Source organism: Ruditapes philippinarum, unplaced genomic scaffold (assembly GCF_026571515.1).
Source record: "Ruditapes philippinarum isolate M1 unplaced genomic scaffold, ASM2657151v2 ctg11937_1_1_1_1, whole genome shotgun sequence".
Classification (NCBI taxonomy): Eukaryota; Metazoa; Mollusca; class Bivalvia; order Venerida; family Veneridae; genus Ruditapes; species Ruditapes philippinarum.
This window is the reverse complement of record NW_026866189.1, coordinates 1-18,197: the sequence shown is the minus strand read 5'-3', so window position 1 is coordinate 18,197 and position 18,197 is coordinate 1. Positions and strand designations below refer to the sequence as shown.

The 18,197-nt window shown below is 32.6% G+C and overlaps 2 protein-coding genes across 2 annotated transcripts; both read left to right on the top strand.

Annotated features, from left to right (window-relative positions):
• Positions 1 to 470: 470 nt before the first annotated feature.
• Positions 471 to 6,292, top strand: LOC132731637 (metallophosphoesterase MPPED2-like). Its single transcript, XM_060717852.1, has 4 exons — positions 471 to 643; positions 2,660 to 2,775; positions 3,514 to 3,624; positions 4,259 to 6,292. Exons 1-4 carry the CDS (start codon positions 471 to 473, stop codon positions 4,423 to 4,425), a joined length of 567 nt encoding a protein of 188 aa, XP_060573835.1. The 3' UTR covers positions 4,426 to 6,292.
• A 6,255-nt stretch (positions 6,293 to 12,547) lies between these two features.
• On the top strand, positions 12,548 to 16,561 carry LOC132731636 (zinc finger protein 700-like; the record flags this gene model as incomplete). Its single annotated transcript, XM_060717851.1, has 5 exons — positions 12,548 to 12,692; positions 12,881 to 12,992; positions 13,621 to 13,736; positions 14,610 to 14,694; positions 16,417 to 16,561. Coding segments are annotated over exons 1-5 (578 nt in total), but the record flags the coding sequence as incomplete, so codon positions are not given.
• Between the last annotated feature and the right edge of the window lie 1,636 nt (positions 16,562 to 18,197).

Below are 18,197 nucleotides of genomic sequence, written 5' to 3'. Positions count from 1 at the left end.
TTACCCCATTATTGCACTAAGGTGATGATTTATACATGACCAGATAAACCTGTCAAATAAATATTTTTAATAATTTTGTAGCAAAGCATAATATTTCATATGAAGTGAAGATTACTTCAATCATAAATTACAGCAGCTGTGTATAGTATATTATTAAGTTAGTAAAGATTATTTGACAGGTTTATGGTCCTATATAAAACGGTTGTTTGGAAATATAACCCATGTCACCAGGCAGGGATTATATTGCAAACAACTGTTTATATATGGTCATATAACATGTCAGGAATATTTATAACAAATTTGTAATACAGCAAATTTTCTTTTTTGAGAAAAAAAAGTGAGATTTCTTCATGAATTGAGAGCAGTTGTGTATAATTATAACACTATATCAACCTCTCAATTATCCAATGAAAAGCAATGTTACAAAGGTGCATTATTTTTAAGATTATGTAAAAAATCCTGAGTATCCAATGAAAATTGACGTAACAAACTTGCTGCAATTATATGAATTTTATGATGCAGGTTTTGAGCAGTTGTTGGTAAAATATGGTGTACAGAATGTGAAAGAACTGATGACAAATTGTGTATATCTTGAAGATGCAGGGATAGATGTGTGTGGTGTTCATATATATGGTTCGCCATGGTAGGTTTATATTTATTTCTAATGCTAGTCTTTATTATACCCCCACCACAAAATGTAGGGGGGGGGGGGGGGGGTCTATAATAGATTTGCTTTGTCGCAACAGTCAGTCGGTCCATCTTCATTATCGTGTCCACTCTATAAATCCTATACCAATGGAAGGATTTTCTTCAAACTTGGGGATGTGCAGAACCCATGTTGCCCATGTGTCAGCTCAAGGTCAAGGTCACAATTGAAGGTCAAATATCAAACAATCAAATATTAGACAGTATGTCGTGTCTGCTCTGTAAGTCCTACACCAATTGAAGGATTTTCTTGAAACTTGGCTCAAATGTTCACCTCAACAAGGGAATGTGCAGAACCTGTGTTACCCTTTTGCCGGCTCAAGGTCAAGGTCACACTTAAAGGTCAAAAATTTACTTAGAAAATGTAGAATGTATTTGAATAGTTCTGAAACTAGAAAAGGTATCTGCTTGAAACTTAAAAAATATATATAAAGTGTCACAATTAAGCTATGCAGGTCAAGTTTCTTGACTTAAAATATTTTTAAATTTTAACATGTACTTGAATATTTCTGAAACTAACTTAGGTATTTGCTTGAAACTTAAAAGATATATGAGGTGTCACAAGAAAGATATGCAGGTCAAGTTTCATAACATTGTATTGCATTTTGACAAAGTTAAGCCCCCTTTTAAGTCTTTAAATTTACATACAATCAATACTAGACAATATGTTGTGTCCGCTCTATAAATTCTATACTAATGGAAGAATTTTCTTCAAACTTGTCTCAAATGTTCACCCCAACTAGGCAATGTGCAGAATCCATCTTACCCTTGTGCCAGCTTAACTCAAGGCCACACTTGAATGTCAAAATTTGACTTCTGAAATTTTAACATGTACTTGAATATTTCTAAAACTAGAACAGATAATCATTTGAAACTTCTCATATATTAAGTGTCGCAAGTAAGATATGCAGGTCAAGTTTCATAACTAGAAAAAGTGTGGGGGGAGGATAACTTTGTATTGTATTTTGACAAAGTTAAGTCCATTTTTATGTCTTTCAATTTATTTACTATTATTTCTTAAACCAGAACAGATATTTACTTGAAACTTAAAATTTTTATGAATGGTTACAAGCAAGCTCAGATGACGAAAATTCTACAATTCCATTGAATTATGACACAAGTAATGCCCCTTTTAGGTTTAGAAAATGTTATGATATAACCATTGATACTAAAATGTTTCTGAAACTAGAACAGATATTTACTTGAAACTATATAATATATGAAGGGTCACAAGTAAGCTCAGGATGCAAAGTTTTTCCACTCTTAATTACATTTTTACATAATTATGCTATTTTCTTAACTTTCTTAACTGTTTCGAACAAGATTTGACAATACATTTATATATTTATACTATTACCTTTACAATTTGTCTTTTTTTCACCAGAGATAATTTCTTTTTATGTATATGTATTTGTGCCACTAAAGTTATTCCCTTAACCACCTTTCCAAGTCGTCTTCTGTCAAGGACATTGGTGGGGGTATGAATTGCATTCAGCGATAGTTCTAGTTTAAAAAGTTTCAGCTGTGTAAAGCTGAACTTTTGAAAGAGTACTGTTAAATTCTCTTAAGTTTGTGGGCATGAAATTTAGTGGTTTTGTCAAAAAGGACATTTGTAGGTTCTTGGTTCTCAAATTCAGGGATTTCTTTTTGTTGTGAAAATCATTAAAATGCAAGAAATGTAATAAAAATAATGGTACAGCAGACAATGGATGTTTAATTTGCACATTGACTTAACCACAAAAAAAACACAAAAATTAGTGCCCCACAAATAATATTGATTTTATAGTAATAAGATTAATGCACAAAGGGGCACCTGAGATCTTCCTCCATTAGTCAAGCTGGAAGGTCACCATATGGCCTCTACTGTGTCAGTGTGAGTGAAAATCCAAACAAAAGAAAAGATAGCATTGACTAATTTCACTATTCATGTATTTGCTATGGATCTATTGTGTAGGCAACCAAGATTCTGTGACTGGGGATTCAACCTTGACAGAGGGATGGAGTGTTTAAAGAAATGGAATCTTATACCAGAGAACACAGATATACTTGTGACCCATGGGCCACCTATAGGTAGCAACAAACAACTTCTATACGGAAAACAAACTTTACAGTTGTGTTTGTGCGCCCTAAAACCAAATATAACAAAACAAACAAACTTTAGAGAGAGAAAAGACTGAAATTATTGTTTTCATTGATTATTCAAATATCGCAAACATATATTGTAAGAAATTTACCATATTGATGGCAGAACCTGAAAATAAAAAGTGCAATTCAATTTTTCAGTTTTAATTGAAATAGACTTACAGAATTGTAAAGAAAATGTAAAACAATGTTTTAGACCTGATCTTTTCAGTTTGAAAATTCAATGCAAGTATGATATCTGTTTAAGATATAATATTTTGTAAGCTCTTTTAGACATGACTTAATACTTTGTAAGCTGTTTCAAACATGACTTGATACTTTGCTAGCAGTTTCAGACAAAACTTGTTACTTTGTAAGCTGTTTCATATGTGGTTTGATACTTTGTAAGCTTTTCCAGACAGGACTTAATATTTTGCAAGCTGTTTCATACGAGAATTAATGCATGAACTGCAGGAGATGACGCAAGAAACGATTGGTGATACCCACTGTCATTTAAAATGTATATGTATCAAAGCCAAAAGCAGCCAATTCATTGCTATTGTTTGAATTTAACTAAAAAATATAACAAAGCCAAAAGCAGCCAATTCATTGCTATTGTTTGAATTTAACTAATTTTTTTTTTTCTGGTAAATATTTGATTTTGTTCTTTACCTGTCTACATGATAGGTCATGGTGACATGTGTTTTGATGGAAATAGGGCAGGCTGTGTGGAACTTTTGAGCACAATACAGAAAAGAGTGAAGCCAAAATACCATATATTTGGACATATTCATGAAGGCAAGTCAAATAAAAAATTTGTGTACATTTTCTCAGTGTTAATCTGACTACCCTACCCCACTTTTCCCCATATTAACTCATGATGTTATCCATAACTCCACATATGTGGGTTTTCCCCGTATAAACTCAGCATGTTATCATGAACTCCACATATGTGGGTTTTCACCGTATAAACTCAGCATGTTATCCTGAACTCCACATATGTGGGTTTTCCCCGTATAAGATCAGCATGTTATCCTGAACCCCACATATGTGGGTTTTCCTCGTATAAACTTAGGACGTTATCCTGAATGCCACATACGTGGGTTTTCCCCGTATAAACTCAGCAAGTTATCCTGAACTCCACATATGTGGGTTTTCCCCGTATAAGATCAGCATGTTATCCTGTACTCCACAAATGTGGGTTTTCCCCTTATAATCTTGGTATATAAAATACCTTTAGCATTTCAGCTTCATGGTTAAACCTATTAATATCAAAAGGGACCAATCTTTAATACACTTGTCAATTTTATGATGACAGTGAGACCAGTGTCACATGTGAATAAGATATACTTTGTCCCTTTCTTTGCATGTTATGAATTAACATTTTCATTTCATTCACTATATATATTAAATGTTGTGTTATATTTTCCAGGTTATGGTGTAACTACTGATGGCCACACAACATACATCAATGCATCAACATGTACTTTACGTTACAAACCAGACCATGAACCTATAGTGTTTGACATTCCTATACCTGAAGGACATGAGAAAGATGAATTACTTAAAATAACTCCACAGAGATTGATAAGGTCTTAACAATAGAAATGTGTCCTGCCCCCATTTCGCCTAATTTCTTTTAGTCCCACCCAATCTCTTTCCTGGTTTTCAGCCAGTCTCTATCTTAGGGTCAGAGATCCTATGTAGATCAGGATTCAACATCATATGCTATAATGTAGAATAAGAAATTGTGCTAAACAAAAAGATCAGTTTTGATTATTTCTATTCAAACTGAAATTAAACCTTATATTGTCACCTCTTTACGGGTCAAGTCCTTCTAAATTTGATAGGAGATAACCAGTTAATGCACTAAGATGACAATATGCAAAAAAATATCAAACACTTGCTGCTGTTACACACTAGAATATCTGGCTCTCAAAGCACTGTTTAGTGGTAAATGGGCAGAGCCTTGTTTAATTGACCCTCCTGCCAAATATTTTAATCTGTACTGGTAGCTGATGTAAGATTGTTACAAAAATATTTAGCTTTATAAAGTGTAACAAATGAACTTTGAACAGCCTTTGTGATCTGATTAATTAAATGTAAATCATTATTGGATGCAATCTTAACAAATTAGCCTCGTACAAAAATTCCATATCATAGCACTATTCTATTGCATATCAAATCACTATTGTACTATATCTAACCATATTTTAATTTTTTAAGTCCAAAAAAATCATATTAAATCCTTATTGTACTATTAGTAACAAAGTTTTGTCAAAATGTCACAAATTTAGTGATTCGAAATAAAGATACAAAACTGAATTCTACTGGACAAGAACATAGCTGTCAAACTTGTATTGGACGAGGTGCTATGTATGAGTCCAATAGAACTCAGTATTGGACTCGACAGCATATAAGAATCTTGGCTATAATTTTATCAGTCATGAATATGAATATTTTCACATTGAATCAATATTGTTGAAATGGTAAACGGGTATTTTATGTCATATATCAGTTGTAATCAAACCAATACAATCTTATCACTTGTTGACCTTTGTATATATGTAAATATAATACAATATTACCCAATATTTCATCGTATGTAAACTGAATTAACCTCTTAGCTCTGTGATAAATTTCATCTGTTCATAGTTATTTTTCATTACTTTTAGTTCAATATTTAATAAAAATAAACATATTTGATATTATAATTTCAATGTTTGTTATAGATATGTTATTGAGTAATACTTAATATGAATATTGAACTTAATATTTATAATGAATATAAGGCTTAATATTTCAACTGAATTAAGACAAATACATGTACATGTATTGAACACAATATTATTCAATAAAATTTAATTACAATGTGTATTTATTTTGAATAAATAATATCTATATTGAATACTGTTCTAATGATCAATAAAACATATTTTTTCCATATTCCTTATTATAAGTTATTTAATTTTATAATATTATCAAATTTAATATACTGGTATATGTATGTTTTAGGTATTAAGCCCTATATTCAATATAGATTTTCAATGTTTAGTTCAATATTAAGTTTAAATGTTAACATTTAATTTCAGGTTCAATATATGTGTATACCAATATTTAATGTTAAGTTCCATATGCAATATACACAATGTACATAAATATTTTTAGCATAAAGTTAGTTTAGCTTAATAATATTTTATTGCTCTTTGAATACAATTTTTGGAACATTATTTTCACATAACAACAATTTTAACAATGGGCAAATGGATTGAACAACAAGTTCTAGCGTTAAGTTCACATTTTAATTTAAACATTTGATATTTAGTTCAATATTCAATTTAAATATTTCATATTTTTGGTACAACTATGTTACTGACAGTTAAAAATGCTATGTGATATGTTAATGTATAAACTATTCTTTTAGAGCTTTTTTTTATATAAATTACTTAATAAACTTGCTAAAAAAAAATGCTGACAAATTGTTTCCTTTTTATGTATGACCCTTTTTGTGAAGATGCGTATGATTTGGAATAATGAACCATGAGTTATATGCCATGGGATGAGAAAAACATGCAGCCAAATACTTGCACCAGAACCTCGGAAATCCATGCAGCAAAACTATAAAGTGAGCTACCTTGACAACCCTAATCCTTGCCAAGTAAAAAACTTTAAATGGACCTGTTGATCTTTTAATTTGAAATTATAAAATATGAACTGAATAGAGAACAGTACAGACCAACATCATAGGGTACAGCCATTCAGGTTGAGCTTGTTCTCTACTGGTGGCATAGGTAGAACCAATTGTTGCCACAAAATGGTTCATACTGTCATCCCTCTTAACGATTGCTTCCAAGTCTTGAGTGTCATAGAGAGGCAGCTTGGGTCTTCATCCACAAGTAAAGTTGGAAAGTCACCAAATGAATTAGTGTTAGTGTGGCTTTTAACCCCGCAACAAAACATTAGAAATTGGATTGAAATAGTGTGATAAGGAAATTCAAAGTAAATTCACTCATAATTTCAGAGACATCTATGTCTCTGATAATTTGCATATAGCCGAAAAATTCCATCCTTTTTCCTTCTCAGGTTTTTATGAACATGTCTGACTGTACATTGTATATATTTATTCCATTCAATGAAAAGAAAATAGTGTGGCTCAAACTATAGTCTGTCCCACCAAATTTGAATATTTCACTATGCTATATTTGACCTAATGGAATTTATGTGCATTATCTAGAGTTATTATTCATCAGTGCAGATAATCCTAACTAAACAAGAATATGTAATGATGAACATAATAATTTTAATGACAAATTTGGTGAGGCCGTTATTGGAAAGCATAAAGGGAAGAAACTGCTATATTATTTTCGTTGAATTACATGTAGCAGTTATTCCCCTTGGACTATTAATTGACTATTAAATTGCATTTTTTTTTTTTTTTTTTTTTTTTTGGCATCATGTAGATCTAGTACGAAAAAAGTATAAAACTTATTTTTTTTTTAAAAAAGTCATATATTAATAAAGAACACCGTATTTATGTAGATTATATAATTATGTGTCGATTATTAAAATGAAAAACGGGGAAACTGATAATAAACAAATCCAAGCATAGTTACTCCCCTTTTATCAACTTCGCCATGTTTTCGTATATTTCCGGTTGATTTGAAATTACTGTTTTTATCGACTTTATAATATTATCTTAGCAGTTACTTATTATTATGTATCACGAGGTTAGAAACATTGGTATTGCTTTGTAAAAGGAAGTTCTTAAATCAAATCAAAAATAAGGAAAGTATGAAAAATAGAACTAGCTTGCTTGTTAAATATTTGATCAGCTCTATCTATTAGATTGGAAACGTAGTAAAAGCATAGACAAGACGAGAATAGCTGCAAATATTTATGATAAAGAGGTACTGAGTATGTATCTTCTTTTGAATTTTTTAGTCTCGAATATTTGATTTTAAATAACGTTGAACATTGATAGCTAAATTAAACATTTGAACATCTTGTAGGTCTGTTTATTTTCTAGTTCTGGCTTCCATAACTTTATATGTCGCTTTTTTTTTGACGTTGCGACAGTAAAGTTATGGGTCAACCCTATTAGCAAAGGCTACCAGAATTTGAGAGTTCGTGCGCGGTACATAAAAACCTACTAAAATAACCCTTATTAATCAAATTTGGGTCAAATAAAAATACCATTTGATAAACAAATCAATTTTGAACCAATTCATGTTTTGTTTTTAATTAAACTTCAATGACATTGTGTACCCAACTATTTTTTAGAGAAATGTGTAGAGGATGTTTACCAATATGGAGTCTGCTTTCAAATGAGATCTCGCGGTACTTCATGTTTTGGAAATTCTAGCATCTATTTTTAGTAACGGACCATACACTATTTTTAGTAAGAGTATGATATTATATAAAAACGGACAAATAATTCATGAATCATCACTCAAAACAATATAAATTCAACATGTTTTTGGTACAATGTCTGTTATTGAATAAATACACTGTTATTCATAATTGCAAAGCCATGTTTTCAATTATAAATAGCATTTGGGTCACGTGTCAACAAATGTCATGCAAAGGTATCCGAACCTAAATTCTCGCTGATCACGTGATAATTAGGGCAGCAATGGCGGCGAATTTTATGAAATGTGAACCCGCTGATAAACTTTGAGGCAATATTTCATCAATCTAACATTCTGTGTTCAAAAATATAGACTGAAGGGTCCCAAATATATCTAACTACCTGTATTGAAATAGTTTTTGTCCAGATCACGCAAATTTATTGAATTACAGCATGACATAAAAATGTCACGGTTCTGGTTGACTTTCGATACGGGGTTGGCTTCAGCGAACAGGTCTAGCAATACTATAAAACCTGTTCGCTGAAGTATCTTTAGCTATTTATTTTCAAGATGAGAATGATAATCTTAAATTTCTTTCTGTAATACAATTATGAAAAATGTTTATAAGGTTCTAAGAACTTAAAAAAAGTGTACCTTCCTGGAGAGGAGAGGTATTTCGTACAAACAAAGTAGCACAAAATCTCTGACTCGATGCATAACTAAGAATTCCCCTACGGCCAATTGACACCAGGATTCAAGGTTTATAAAAGCCAAAGTAGCCTACATGTATACTGATAATGCTTACATAGTTACTAAGTAAGTGACATACCTGCCTTATTCTGTACCTGGGACATAATATGAACTATGTTCCAGACTGGATTCGTGTTAGCTCTGCACCTGTCAAAAATCAGTTGTAACATCATCCCCCAAGTACATACAAAATTTTGAGTGAGACTTAAAAGAGGATTGGAGCACCACACTTAATACCGTATTACGGTATATACCGGACAGGGCGCTTAAATGATTTAATGCTAATATCTTGCCTTTTCAACCAATGGAATGAACTTTAAAAGGGCTTATTCATCATTTCAGACCGATTTATGTATAATAATGAATGAAAAATGTAAGAATCGGCGAAAAAAATGATATTTTTCCATTTATTAACCCATTACTTCATGAGCATTTTGTGAAAAATGGCTGTTTTCATTGAAAAGTCTCCCGTTACAAGTTCAAATTGCTATAATACTATAAAAACTGCTTCAACACTAATCAAACTTGGCACAAATGTTGACTGGACCATTGCCCTTGCAACAACATGCTCAGGCTTAAATTTTCTGTTACCATGGCAACGAGGGGACATCTCAAAATTGCCAAAAATCACTATTTTGCGTTGATTTTTTCCATCATAATTGATTTCAAAGTGCTGCAACTTCTTCAATGGATTGAGATAGAGTCAAATGCTTTTCAGCGTTGGTTACACGTTACCTTATGATCAATCTGAGGTCATTTATAGCCTCTCACAAGTCCAAAATTTTCTTGGCGATGAGGGGGACTCTGCCCCCCTTCAAACCCCCCAAACAGAAGGGGGCACATCCCCCTTCTGGCAACCCCCTGATGTATCTTTTGGTTGGGGGGCCGCGCCGAAAAAGAGGTCACTTTTTTTAACAACATTTCTCAAACAAAAACAAGTGTTGGGGGCCTAAATAAGGCATTTTTTCACCATTTGAGACAACAAAAAGGGGGGGGGGGGGTGAAAAAGGCGTTAAAAGGCGTGTATATGAAGTAATGGGTTAACAGAAAATGATGAAAATACTTGAAATTACCCTAAATCGCGTTTTTTCATGTTTAAACATGGCCTGTCATATAAATTTGAAGAAAAATTGTTGTTTTGTAGATTTTTTTATTTTTTTCATTAACCCATTACTTCATGAGCATTTTGTGAAAAATGGCTGTTTTCATTGAAAAGTCTCCCGTTACAAGTTCAAATTGCTATAATACTATAAAAACTGCTTCAACACTAATCAAACTTGGCACAAATGTTGACTGGACCATTGCCCATGCAACAACATGCTCAGGCTTAAATTTTCTGTTACCATGGCAACGAGGGGACATCTCAAAATTGCCAAAAATCACTATTTTGCGTTGATTTTTTCCATCATAATTGATTTCAAAGTGCTGCAACTTCTCAATGGATTGAGATAGAGTCAAATGCTTTTCAGCGTTGGTTACACGTTACCTTATGATCAATCTGAGGTCATTTATAGCCTCTCACAAGTCCAAAATTTTCTTGGCGATGAGGGGGACTCCGCCCCCCTTCAAACCCCCCAAACAGAAGGGGGCACATCCCCCTTCTGGCAACCCCCTGATGTATCTTTTGGTTGGGGGGCCGCGCCGAAAAAGTGGTCACTTTTTTTAACAACATTTCTCAAACAAAAACAAGTGTTGGGGGCCTAAATAAGGCATTTTTCACCATTTGAGACAACAAAAAGGGGGGGGGGGTGAAAAGGCGTTAAAAGGCGTGTATATGAAGCAATGGGTTAACAGAAAATTATGAAAATACTTGAAATTACCCTAAATCGCGTTTTTTCATGTTTAAACATGGCCTGTCATATAAATTTGAAGAAAAAATTGTTGTTTTGTAGATTTTTTTATTTTTTTCATTAACCCATTACTTCATCAGCATTTTGTGAAAAAATGGCTGTTTTCATTGAAAAGTCTCCCGTTACAAGTTCAAATTGCTATAATACTATAAAAACTGCTTCAACACTAATCAAACTTGGCACAAATGTTGACTGGACCATTGCCCTTGCAAACAACATGCTCAGGCTTAAATTTTCTGTTACCATGGCAACGAGGGGACATCTCAAAATTGCCAAAAATCACTATTTTGCGTTGATTTTTTCCATCATAATTGATTTCAAAGTGCTGCAACTTCTCAATGGATTGAGATAGAGTCAAATGCTTTTCAGCGTTGGTTACACGTTACCTTATGATCAATCTGAGGTCATTTATAGCCTCTCACAAGTCCAAAATTTTCTTGGCGATGAGGGGGACTCTGCCCCCCTTCAAACCCCCCAAACTGAAGGGGGCACATCCCCCTTCTGGCAACCCCCTGATGTATCTTTTGGTTGGGGGGCCGCGCCGAAAAAGTGGTCACTTTTTTTAACAACATTTCTCAAACAAAAACAAGTGTTGGGGGCCTAAATAAGGCATTTTTTCACCATTTGAGACAACAAAAAGGGGGGGGGGTGAAAAAGGCGTTAAAAGGCGTGTATATGAAGCAATGGGTTAACAGAAAATTATGAAAATACTTGAAATTACCCTAAATCGCGTTTTTTCATGTTTAAACATGGCCTGTCATATAAATTTGAAGAAAAATTGTTGTTTTGTAGATTTTTTTATTTTTTTCATTAACCCATTACTTCATCAGCATTTTGTGAAAAATGGCTGTTTTCATTGAAAAGTCTCCCGTTACAAGTTCAAATTGCTATAATACTATAAAAACTGCTTCAACACTAATCAAACTTGGCACAAATGTTGACTGGACCATTGCCCTTGCAACAACATGCTCAGGCTTAAATTTTCTGTTACCATGGCAACGAGGGGACATCTCAAAATTGCCAAAAATCACTATTTTGCGTTGATTTTTTCCATCATAATTGATTTCAAAGTGCTGCAACTTCTCAATGGATTGAGATAGAGTCAAATGCTTTTCAGCGTTGGTTACACGTTACCTTATGATCAATCTGAGGTCATTTATAGCCTCTCACAAGTCCAAAATTTTCTTGGCGATGAGGGGGACTCTGCCCCCCTTCAAACCCCCCAAACAGAAGGGGGCACATCCCCCTTCTGGCAACCCCCTGATGTATCTTTTGGTTGGGGGGCCGCGCCGAAAAAGTGGTCACTTTTTTTAACAACATTTCTCAAACAAAAACAAGTGTTGGGGGCCTAAATAAGGCATTTTTTCACCATTTGAGACAACAAAAAGGGGGGGGGGTGAAAAAGGCGTTAAAAGGCGTGTATATGAAACAATGGGTTAATCATGATTTCTGCAAGCGTCTTGAGGTACTGCTCCAGTACTGTATTGAGTTAAATCCAAATTTTTTTAACATTTTAGCTTCATGTTGCACTACTGTTTGCAATAGAGTAATTATGCTATGCTTATTTTTTTTCCAATATATATTTGCAATTAATATGTGCAACTCTATGTTTGTTTGCACCCCACAAATTTATTGATTACCTGGGAAGATCCAAAATATTCTTAATATCGAAGTAACTCTAATGAACAAAATATTCACATGAAAGTCAAGATTATTAAATAAATATTATCAGAAAATTTAATGGTTCGTAATGTAAATAATACTTTTGTAAAATTGTCTGCATTTTTTAGCATCTGCCATGGAGGAAATGATTAAGGAGGAGAAGAATGGTGATAAAGGTGAAGCTTTTAGAAAACCAAGAGATGACTTTGAATGTGACGTCTGCGGGAAGGGATTCAAAACCAAGTATAAGTTTAAGGTAACTAAGGTATTTCTTTATTTGTTTTGTCGAATTTTTGTAGCTGACCTGGAGGTATTTCTTTCAGCATTTCTCATACATGTTTATTTTCAATTACTTTTGAGGTTATTTAATTAGAATATAATGATCTTGATATGCACTAAATTTAATGATTGAAAGATTTGAACATTGGAAGCATTGTTATTCAGAGACACAGAGAAATCCATGAAGAACGGAAAAAATACAAATGCGAAGTTTGTGGTGTGATCTTAACAGGAGAAGGTTCATATAAAAAACATTCTAGGAGACACTGCAGTCAAGGTTTGTAGGCCCTACAAATATTTGTATGTTTATTTATTGTTGCCATTGGTTACCAACATCGCTCACTCATGTTTAAATCTGTTTCTAAAAACACTGCTTCGTTATTCCAGAAGTATTGATTTATGTTAAACAAACAGGCATTCAACACTTACATGAATAAGTATAAGAATTTAATATATTAGTGATAATAACGTAATCCTATCACTGCAATTCATTCATAACAAGACGCACAGGAATGACGGAATGACATCATGTTGGGGCGTAAGACAGGTTTTGCTAGCTACTAAAAGAAGAAGTGATCCATGAAAATATTACTTTTTTATAATCTTCCTGAATATGATTAATATGCAAGAAAAGAATCAAACACTGGCTGTTATCACAGATGGAAATATCTAGCTCTTGGGGTATCTCTTCAGCAGAAACTCGGACCCTCGCTACTGCCATTAATAGTAACCATCAAGCTAAATATGTCTGTACAGGAAGCTAGTGTAATATTCGTACACTTGCTGGGCAATACATGACACTAATTTTTTATATTGCTGATAATCAAGACGAACACATTTTTAACAAAATAAATTATATTATAGTTTGACTTATCTTATCTGTAAACCTTGATTTTATTTTTAAGGTAAGAAGCAGAGGCAAAAACAAATTGATGAAGATAGACCAACATTTGTAACAGAGACAGTGAATGAAGCGTGTAATATCTCCGGGAAAGAATTTGATACCAAGTCTCAGTTGAAGGTATGTGTTTGAAGCTAGACCCATGTTAAAGTCCTGGTGTTCACAAAGTAAAACAATGTGGAGTCTGGAATAATTAAATGAGGAGATTAGAAAATAAGTAATTATTCTGCTATGAAAATGTACAAAATGATTGAAAATATAATTATTATTTTGTGTATTAATGCATGTTCAAATGATTGAAAATATAATTATTATTTTGTGTATGCATGTTCAGGTTGGCTTTCTCTAGTTTAATTTTCTTGTACTCGCGATGTTTACAGATGCATAAAAAGTTAAAAACTTGCCTTAGCACCTGCAGGAGATCAGTGTTGTCAATCTAATCTTTTATGATTCATCTTTCTCCTCTACACTAACCAAAAATGATTACCAGTGCTGTCACAAGTACAGGGCACTTTCATGCAGTCTTGCCAGGCTTTGTACTGTTGGTAGTTTATTTCTTTCAGCTTGACTATACAAAGAATAAGGAGAGCTATTGTACTCACCCAGGCGTCGATGTCAGTGTTACACTTTGGTTAAGTTTTTGCGTGCAAGTTGTTATCTTAAAAACTAATGAAGGGAATGGGTTGAAACGTCACACACTTATATATGGGAGCTTAATAGGAGGTCACTGTTATAGGCCTTTAACTCTTACATGGATTTGACAGATTTATTGCCCTTTTTTGAACATAGACAATTCTACATTATCCAGGCTCTTGTTTTACTATGAAGCGCTTAGAACAGTCAAGCATGCTGTCCTACCAACAGCACTTGTTTAATTTGATTATGATAATAAAACCCATTGTAACTTAAATGGACTATTCCAGCTTCAGGAAAGAGGCATGAAACATGGAAGTTTAGAAGGTTAAAGGATAAACCATGTTATTTATTTTACAGAATCATGGAAAAATTCATACAGATACCAAGAAATATGATTGTGAAGTTTGTGGAATCAGGCATTGCAACAAACATAAAAATACAGGTATGTTTATCTGTGGGCTACTCTAATTTACATGAAAAAATAATAAAAAATGTAAATAAATCTTACATATAGCTAGAATTGAATGAATCTAAAGACCATTGACATAATAGTTATTTTGTCTACCTTTCAACACAGTATGCTTGAGTTCAATCCTTATTCTGGTGGACTCGGTGTTTTCTTATATGTTACAGTACATGCTAATTCTAGGATTAATATTTATTTTATGCTTTTCAGTGGATTACTGATTTATCCGTGAAAATTATATTTGGTAATTTCACAGTGAAAATTATCAAAATATAATTTCACTCTTTTCAATGACGAAACTACTTTTTTAAGATTTTCCCCATGTGGTACCTCAATTTTATTTTTGCTGACAATTCTGACAATGTCAGGCTGTTTAAAGAATAAGCAAAACTGAAATTGATTAATAACTTAAATGTCAAAAGTAATAAAAAGAAGAAAACTTACTTCTATTCATTCAAATTCATGAAATTCCAATCACCAAATTTCGTTTTTTTGTTTCATTTTGACAGTCTCAAAAATACATTCTTTCCTGCTCTTGATGACATTTGGGCATATTAAAGTATCCTACGAGCAATAACTGCCGTATGCTTTATGAAAAATTGAAAGCATTGACAGCCATAACTCGAAGAATAAGTTAAATCAACCCAGCGTTCTTGAGCAGGTTTCCAAGTTTTCCATTTTCCTAGCTCCTTCTCTGAATGTTTTCACATCTGTCAACACTTATTTTTTGTCTGTTACAATCCTCAAATAAGTTTTCTTTCTTTTAAAAATGTGTATGACTAACAAATCCAAATTATATCCCTCTGAATCTTACACAATTATTTTCCTCCCATGAAATACACAACTTTAAAAAATGGCTGCCGCTTACAATTTACAAAGCCAGGTCTAATATAAATTCGCACTAAGTAACAGAAATATGGATGGATGGTTGGACTTTTTCTCCTACAAGAATTGTTTGTTTTTATTATCAAAACAAGCGATCATTCATATTTTTTTAATAAAATTAATAAATATCACCGTCATTTAATGTTGATTGGCGGACTTATTTTTCAGCTCTTCTTTTTTTTAATGAGAAATTCCGAATAAATGGGGCTCTCAATGGGGGAAACAGTTTTAATATTAACGTTAAAATTGTGGAAATTTCGTTTTAACTTGTTTTTAAGCATAAAATAAAAAGAAAATTTGTCTGTTTGTTGTGTAAGATGTAATTTTATTTCATCTCGTGAACTTTAAAAACAGTATTCTCACTCGTGGCTTCGCCACTCGTGAGAATACTGTTTTTAAAGCCCACTCGATGAAATAAAATTTCATCTTACACACAAACAAACAAATATCCTCTATATGTTTCGCTGTGAAAGCTATTCTTATTGATATCATTGTTAGTTGCCAGTTGAGTTGAAAGTATTAAATAAATCTCAGCCAAACAGCCTGTATTTTACTTCAGCTAGTTAAGCTAAAAAGTTGCCTCAATTATGTTAGCAGACCAGACATAAATCACATATAACATGTAACTTATTACTTGAATCTTTTGACTCTTCTTAAAATCTTAATACATTTGTCTCTGATATGATTTTCATGAAATATTTTGACTCATTTGGAGACATTCAGCCTTAATCATTGATAACAAATAGTAGGTGTTGGTTTCATTTGAAATTGTGTGAAATAGGTAATGAATTATGTCCTCTCTCTATATTGCAGGAAATGAATCTAGTGATCAGAAGAAAGGTGCTGACAAGCAGAAGCCAGTTATTGTATGTAAGGTGTGTGGCCAGATATTCAGCAGTATGAACTCTTTCAGAGTACATAAAAAGAAACATTTAGGAGTACGTTACTACTGCACAAGGTAGGGTCACTATAATATGGTTAGAGATTTTAGCTTAACTGTTCAGAGAATAGTGAAACTATCCTATTTACTTAATACTGAGTTTTCTTTATGTATACAAATTCATATCACATTAATGGAACTCCACTGAGGTTTAAAACCCTAAAATGTAAAATATAAATTTCTTACATAGATCAGCTGAGGCATTTAAAACATAACAGTTTGAAAAAGATCATGAAGAAATATAGCCTGAAATAAAGTGATTATTTTACTTTTGCGCTATTCTTAGCATGAGTGAAAAGCATTGCAATGCTTTTCAATTTTTCAGTTATTTTTCACAATTTGAATGATTTCTTTGGAAAAACGAAGCAGGCACATTATCTTAAACTTTGCACACAAGTTTTTGTTGTACACTTTTATCAAATGGAACATAAATCGCAAAAAAATTATTTCCAGGCCCGTCATTTCAAAAAACCTCAGTGGAGTCCCTTTCGGAGTATTGACCTAACTTCATGCATAATTTCAAATGTTAATTGTAGGCCTTTGTCCTGCACCATTAATTCTAGCATTATTTTTGCCTTCATTGTAACCCTTAGTGATGTACTGGTTACAGTTTTACCTGGTACCTAAAACCCCATCTTTACAACGACTAAAATATTCACTTTAAAGTGACATAATGCCCATCTAAGAGTATGTAATGAGTGAACAGGTGAAAGTCAAAATAAGTCTTATCTATTTTTTTGCAATGATAAAACCTTTCAATTTTTAGCTCAACTATATGAAGTTTATAGAGAGCTGTCCTACTCGCCCCGGCGTTCGTGTCCAGATTTCAGATTAAAGTTTTGGTGCAGTAAAATATTTTTCACTATAACTTTTTATTTCTTAAGGTATCAACTTCAAACTTCAAATGTATGTTCCTTACATCAACCACATCTTATGTGACAAGGTTCATAACTCTAGCATCAATATTTTTAGATTTATCTCCCCTTGAACTTAGAATTTTTCTTAAAAAATATTATTTTTTACTGCAACTTCTTTATTTCTTAAGGGATCAACTTATGTGACAAGGTTCATAACTCTAGTACCAATATTGCAAGAATTATCTCTTTGTTAACTTAGATTTTTTTACTTGAAAAATGTTATTTTTTACTATGACTTCTTTAGTTTTAAAGGAATCTACCTAAAACTTTAAATACATATTCCTTATCATCAACCAGATCTGATGTGACAGGGTTCATAACTTTTGAAGCAATATTTTCAGATTTTATCTCCCTTTGAACTTAGAAATTTCTTTAATAAATATAACTTCTTTACTTTTTAAGGTAGCTACTTTAAACTTCAAATATATATTTCTTATCATTACACACATGTTGTGTGACAAGGTCCATAACTCTAGTGTGACTATTTCCAGAATGTTTCCCCCTTGAACTTGGAATTTATGTTAACAACAATAACTTCTTGCCATAAGAAGAAATATATTTATATCTTAATTGATTTTTCTTTCATAGTTTTGTCTTCCTTACTGCGTCCAGTATTTAATTAGTTGAGCTTCGCTGTCTCCTGTGACAGCTCTTGTATAATTTAATCCGCATTTACAATAAATAACTGACATGACCCAGGGGAATTTCTGTAAATATCCAACAGACTTAACCAGTAA

Coding starts and splice junctions, on each gene's coding strand:
- LOC132731637 (XM_060717852.1), top strand. CDS start 471: ATGAAAATTGACGTAACAAACTTGCTGCAATTATATGAATTTTATGAT. Junction 2,776..3,513: donor GACCCATGGGCCACCTATAG/GTAGCAACAAAC, acceptor TCTACATGATAG/GTCATGGTGACATGTGTTTT. Junction 3,625..4,258: donor ATTTGGACATATTCATGAAG/GCAAGTCAAATA, acceptor TATATTTTCCAG/GTTATGGTGTAACTACTGAT.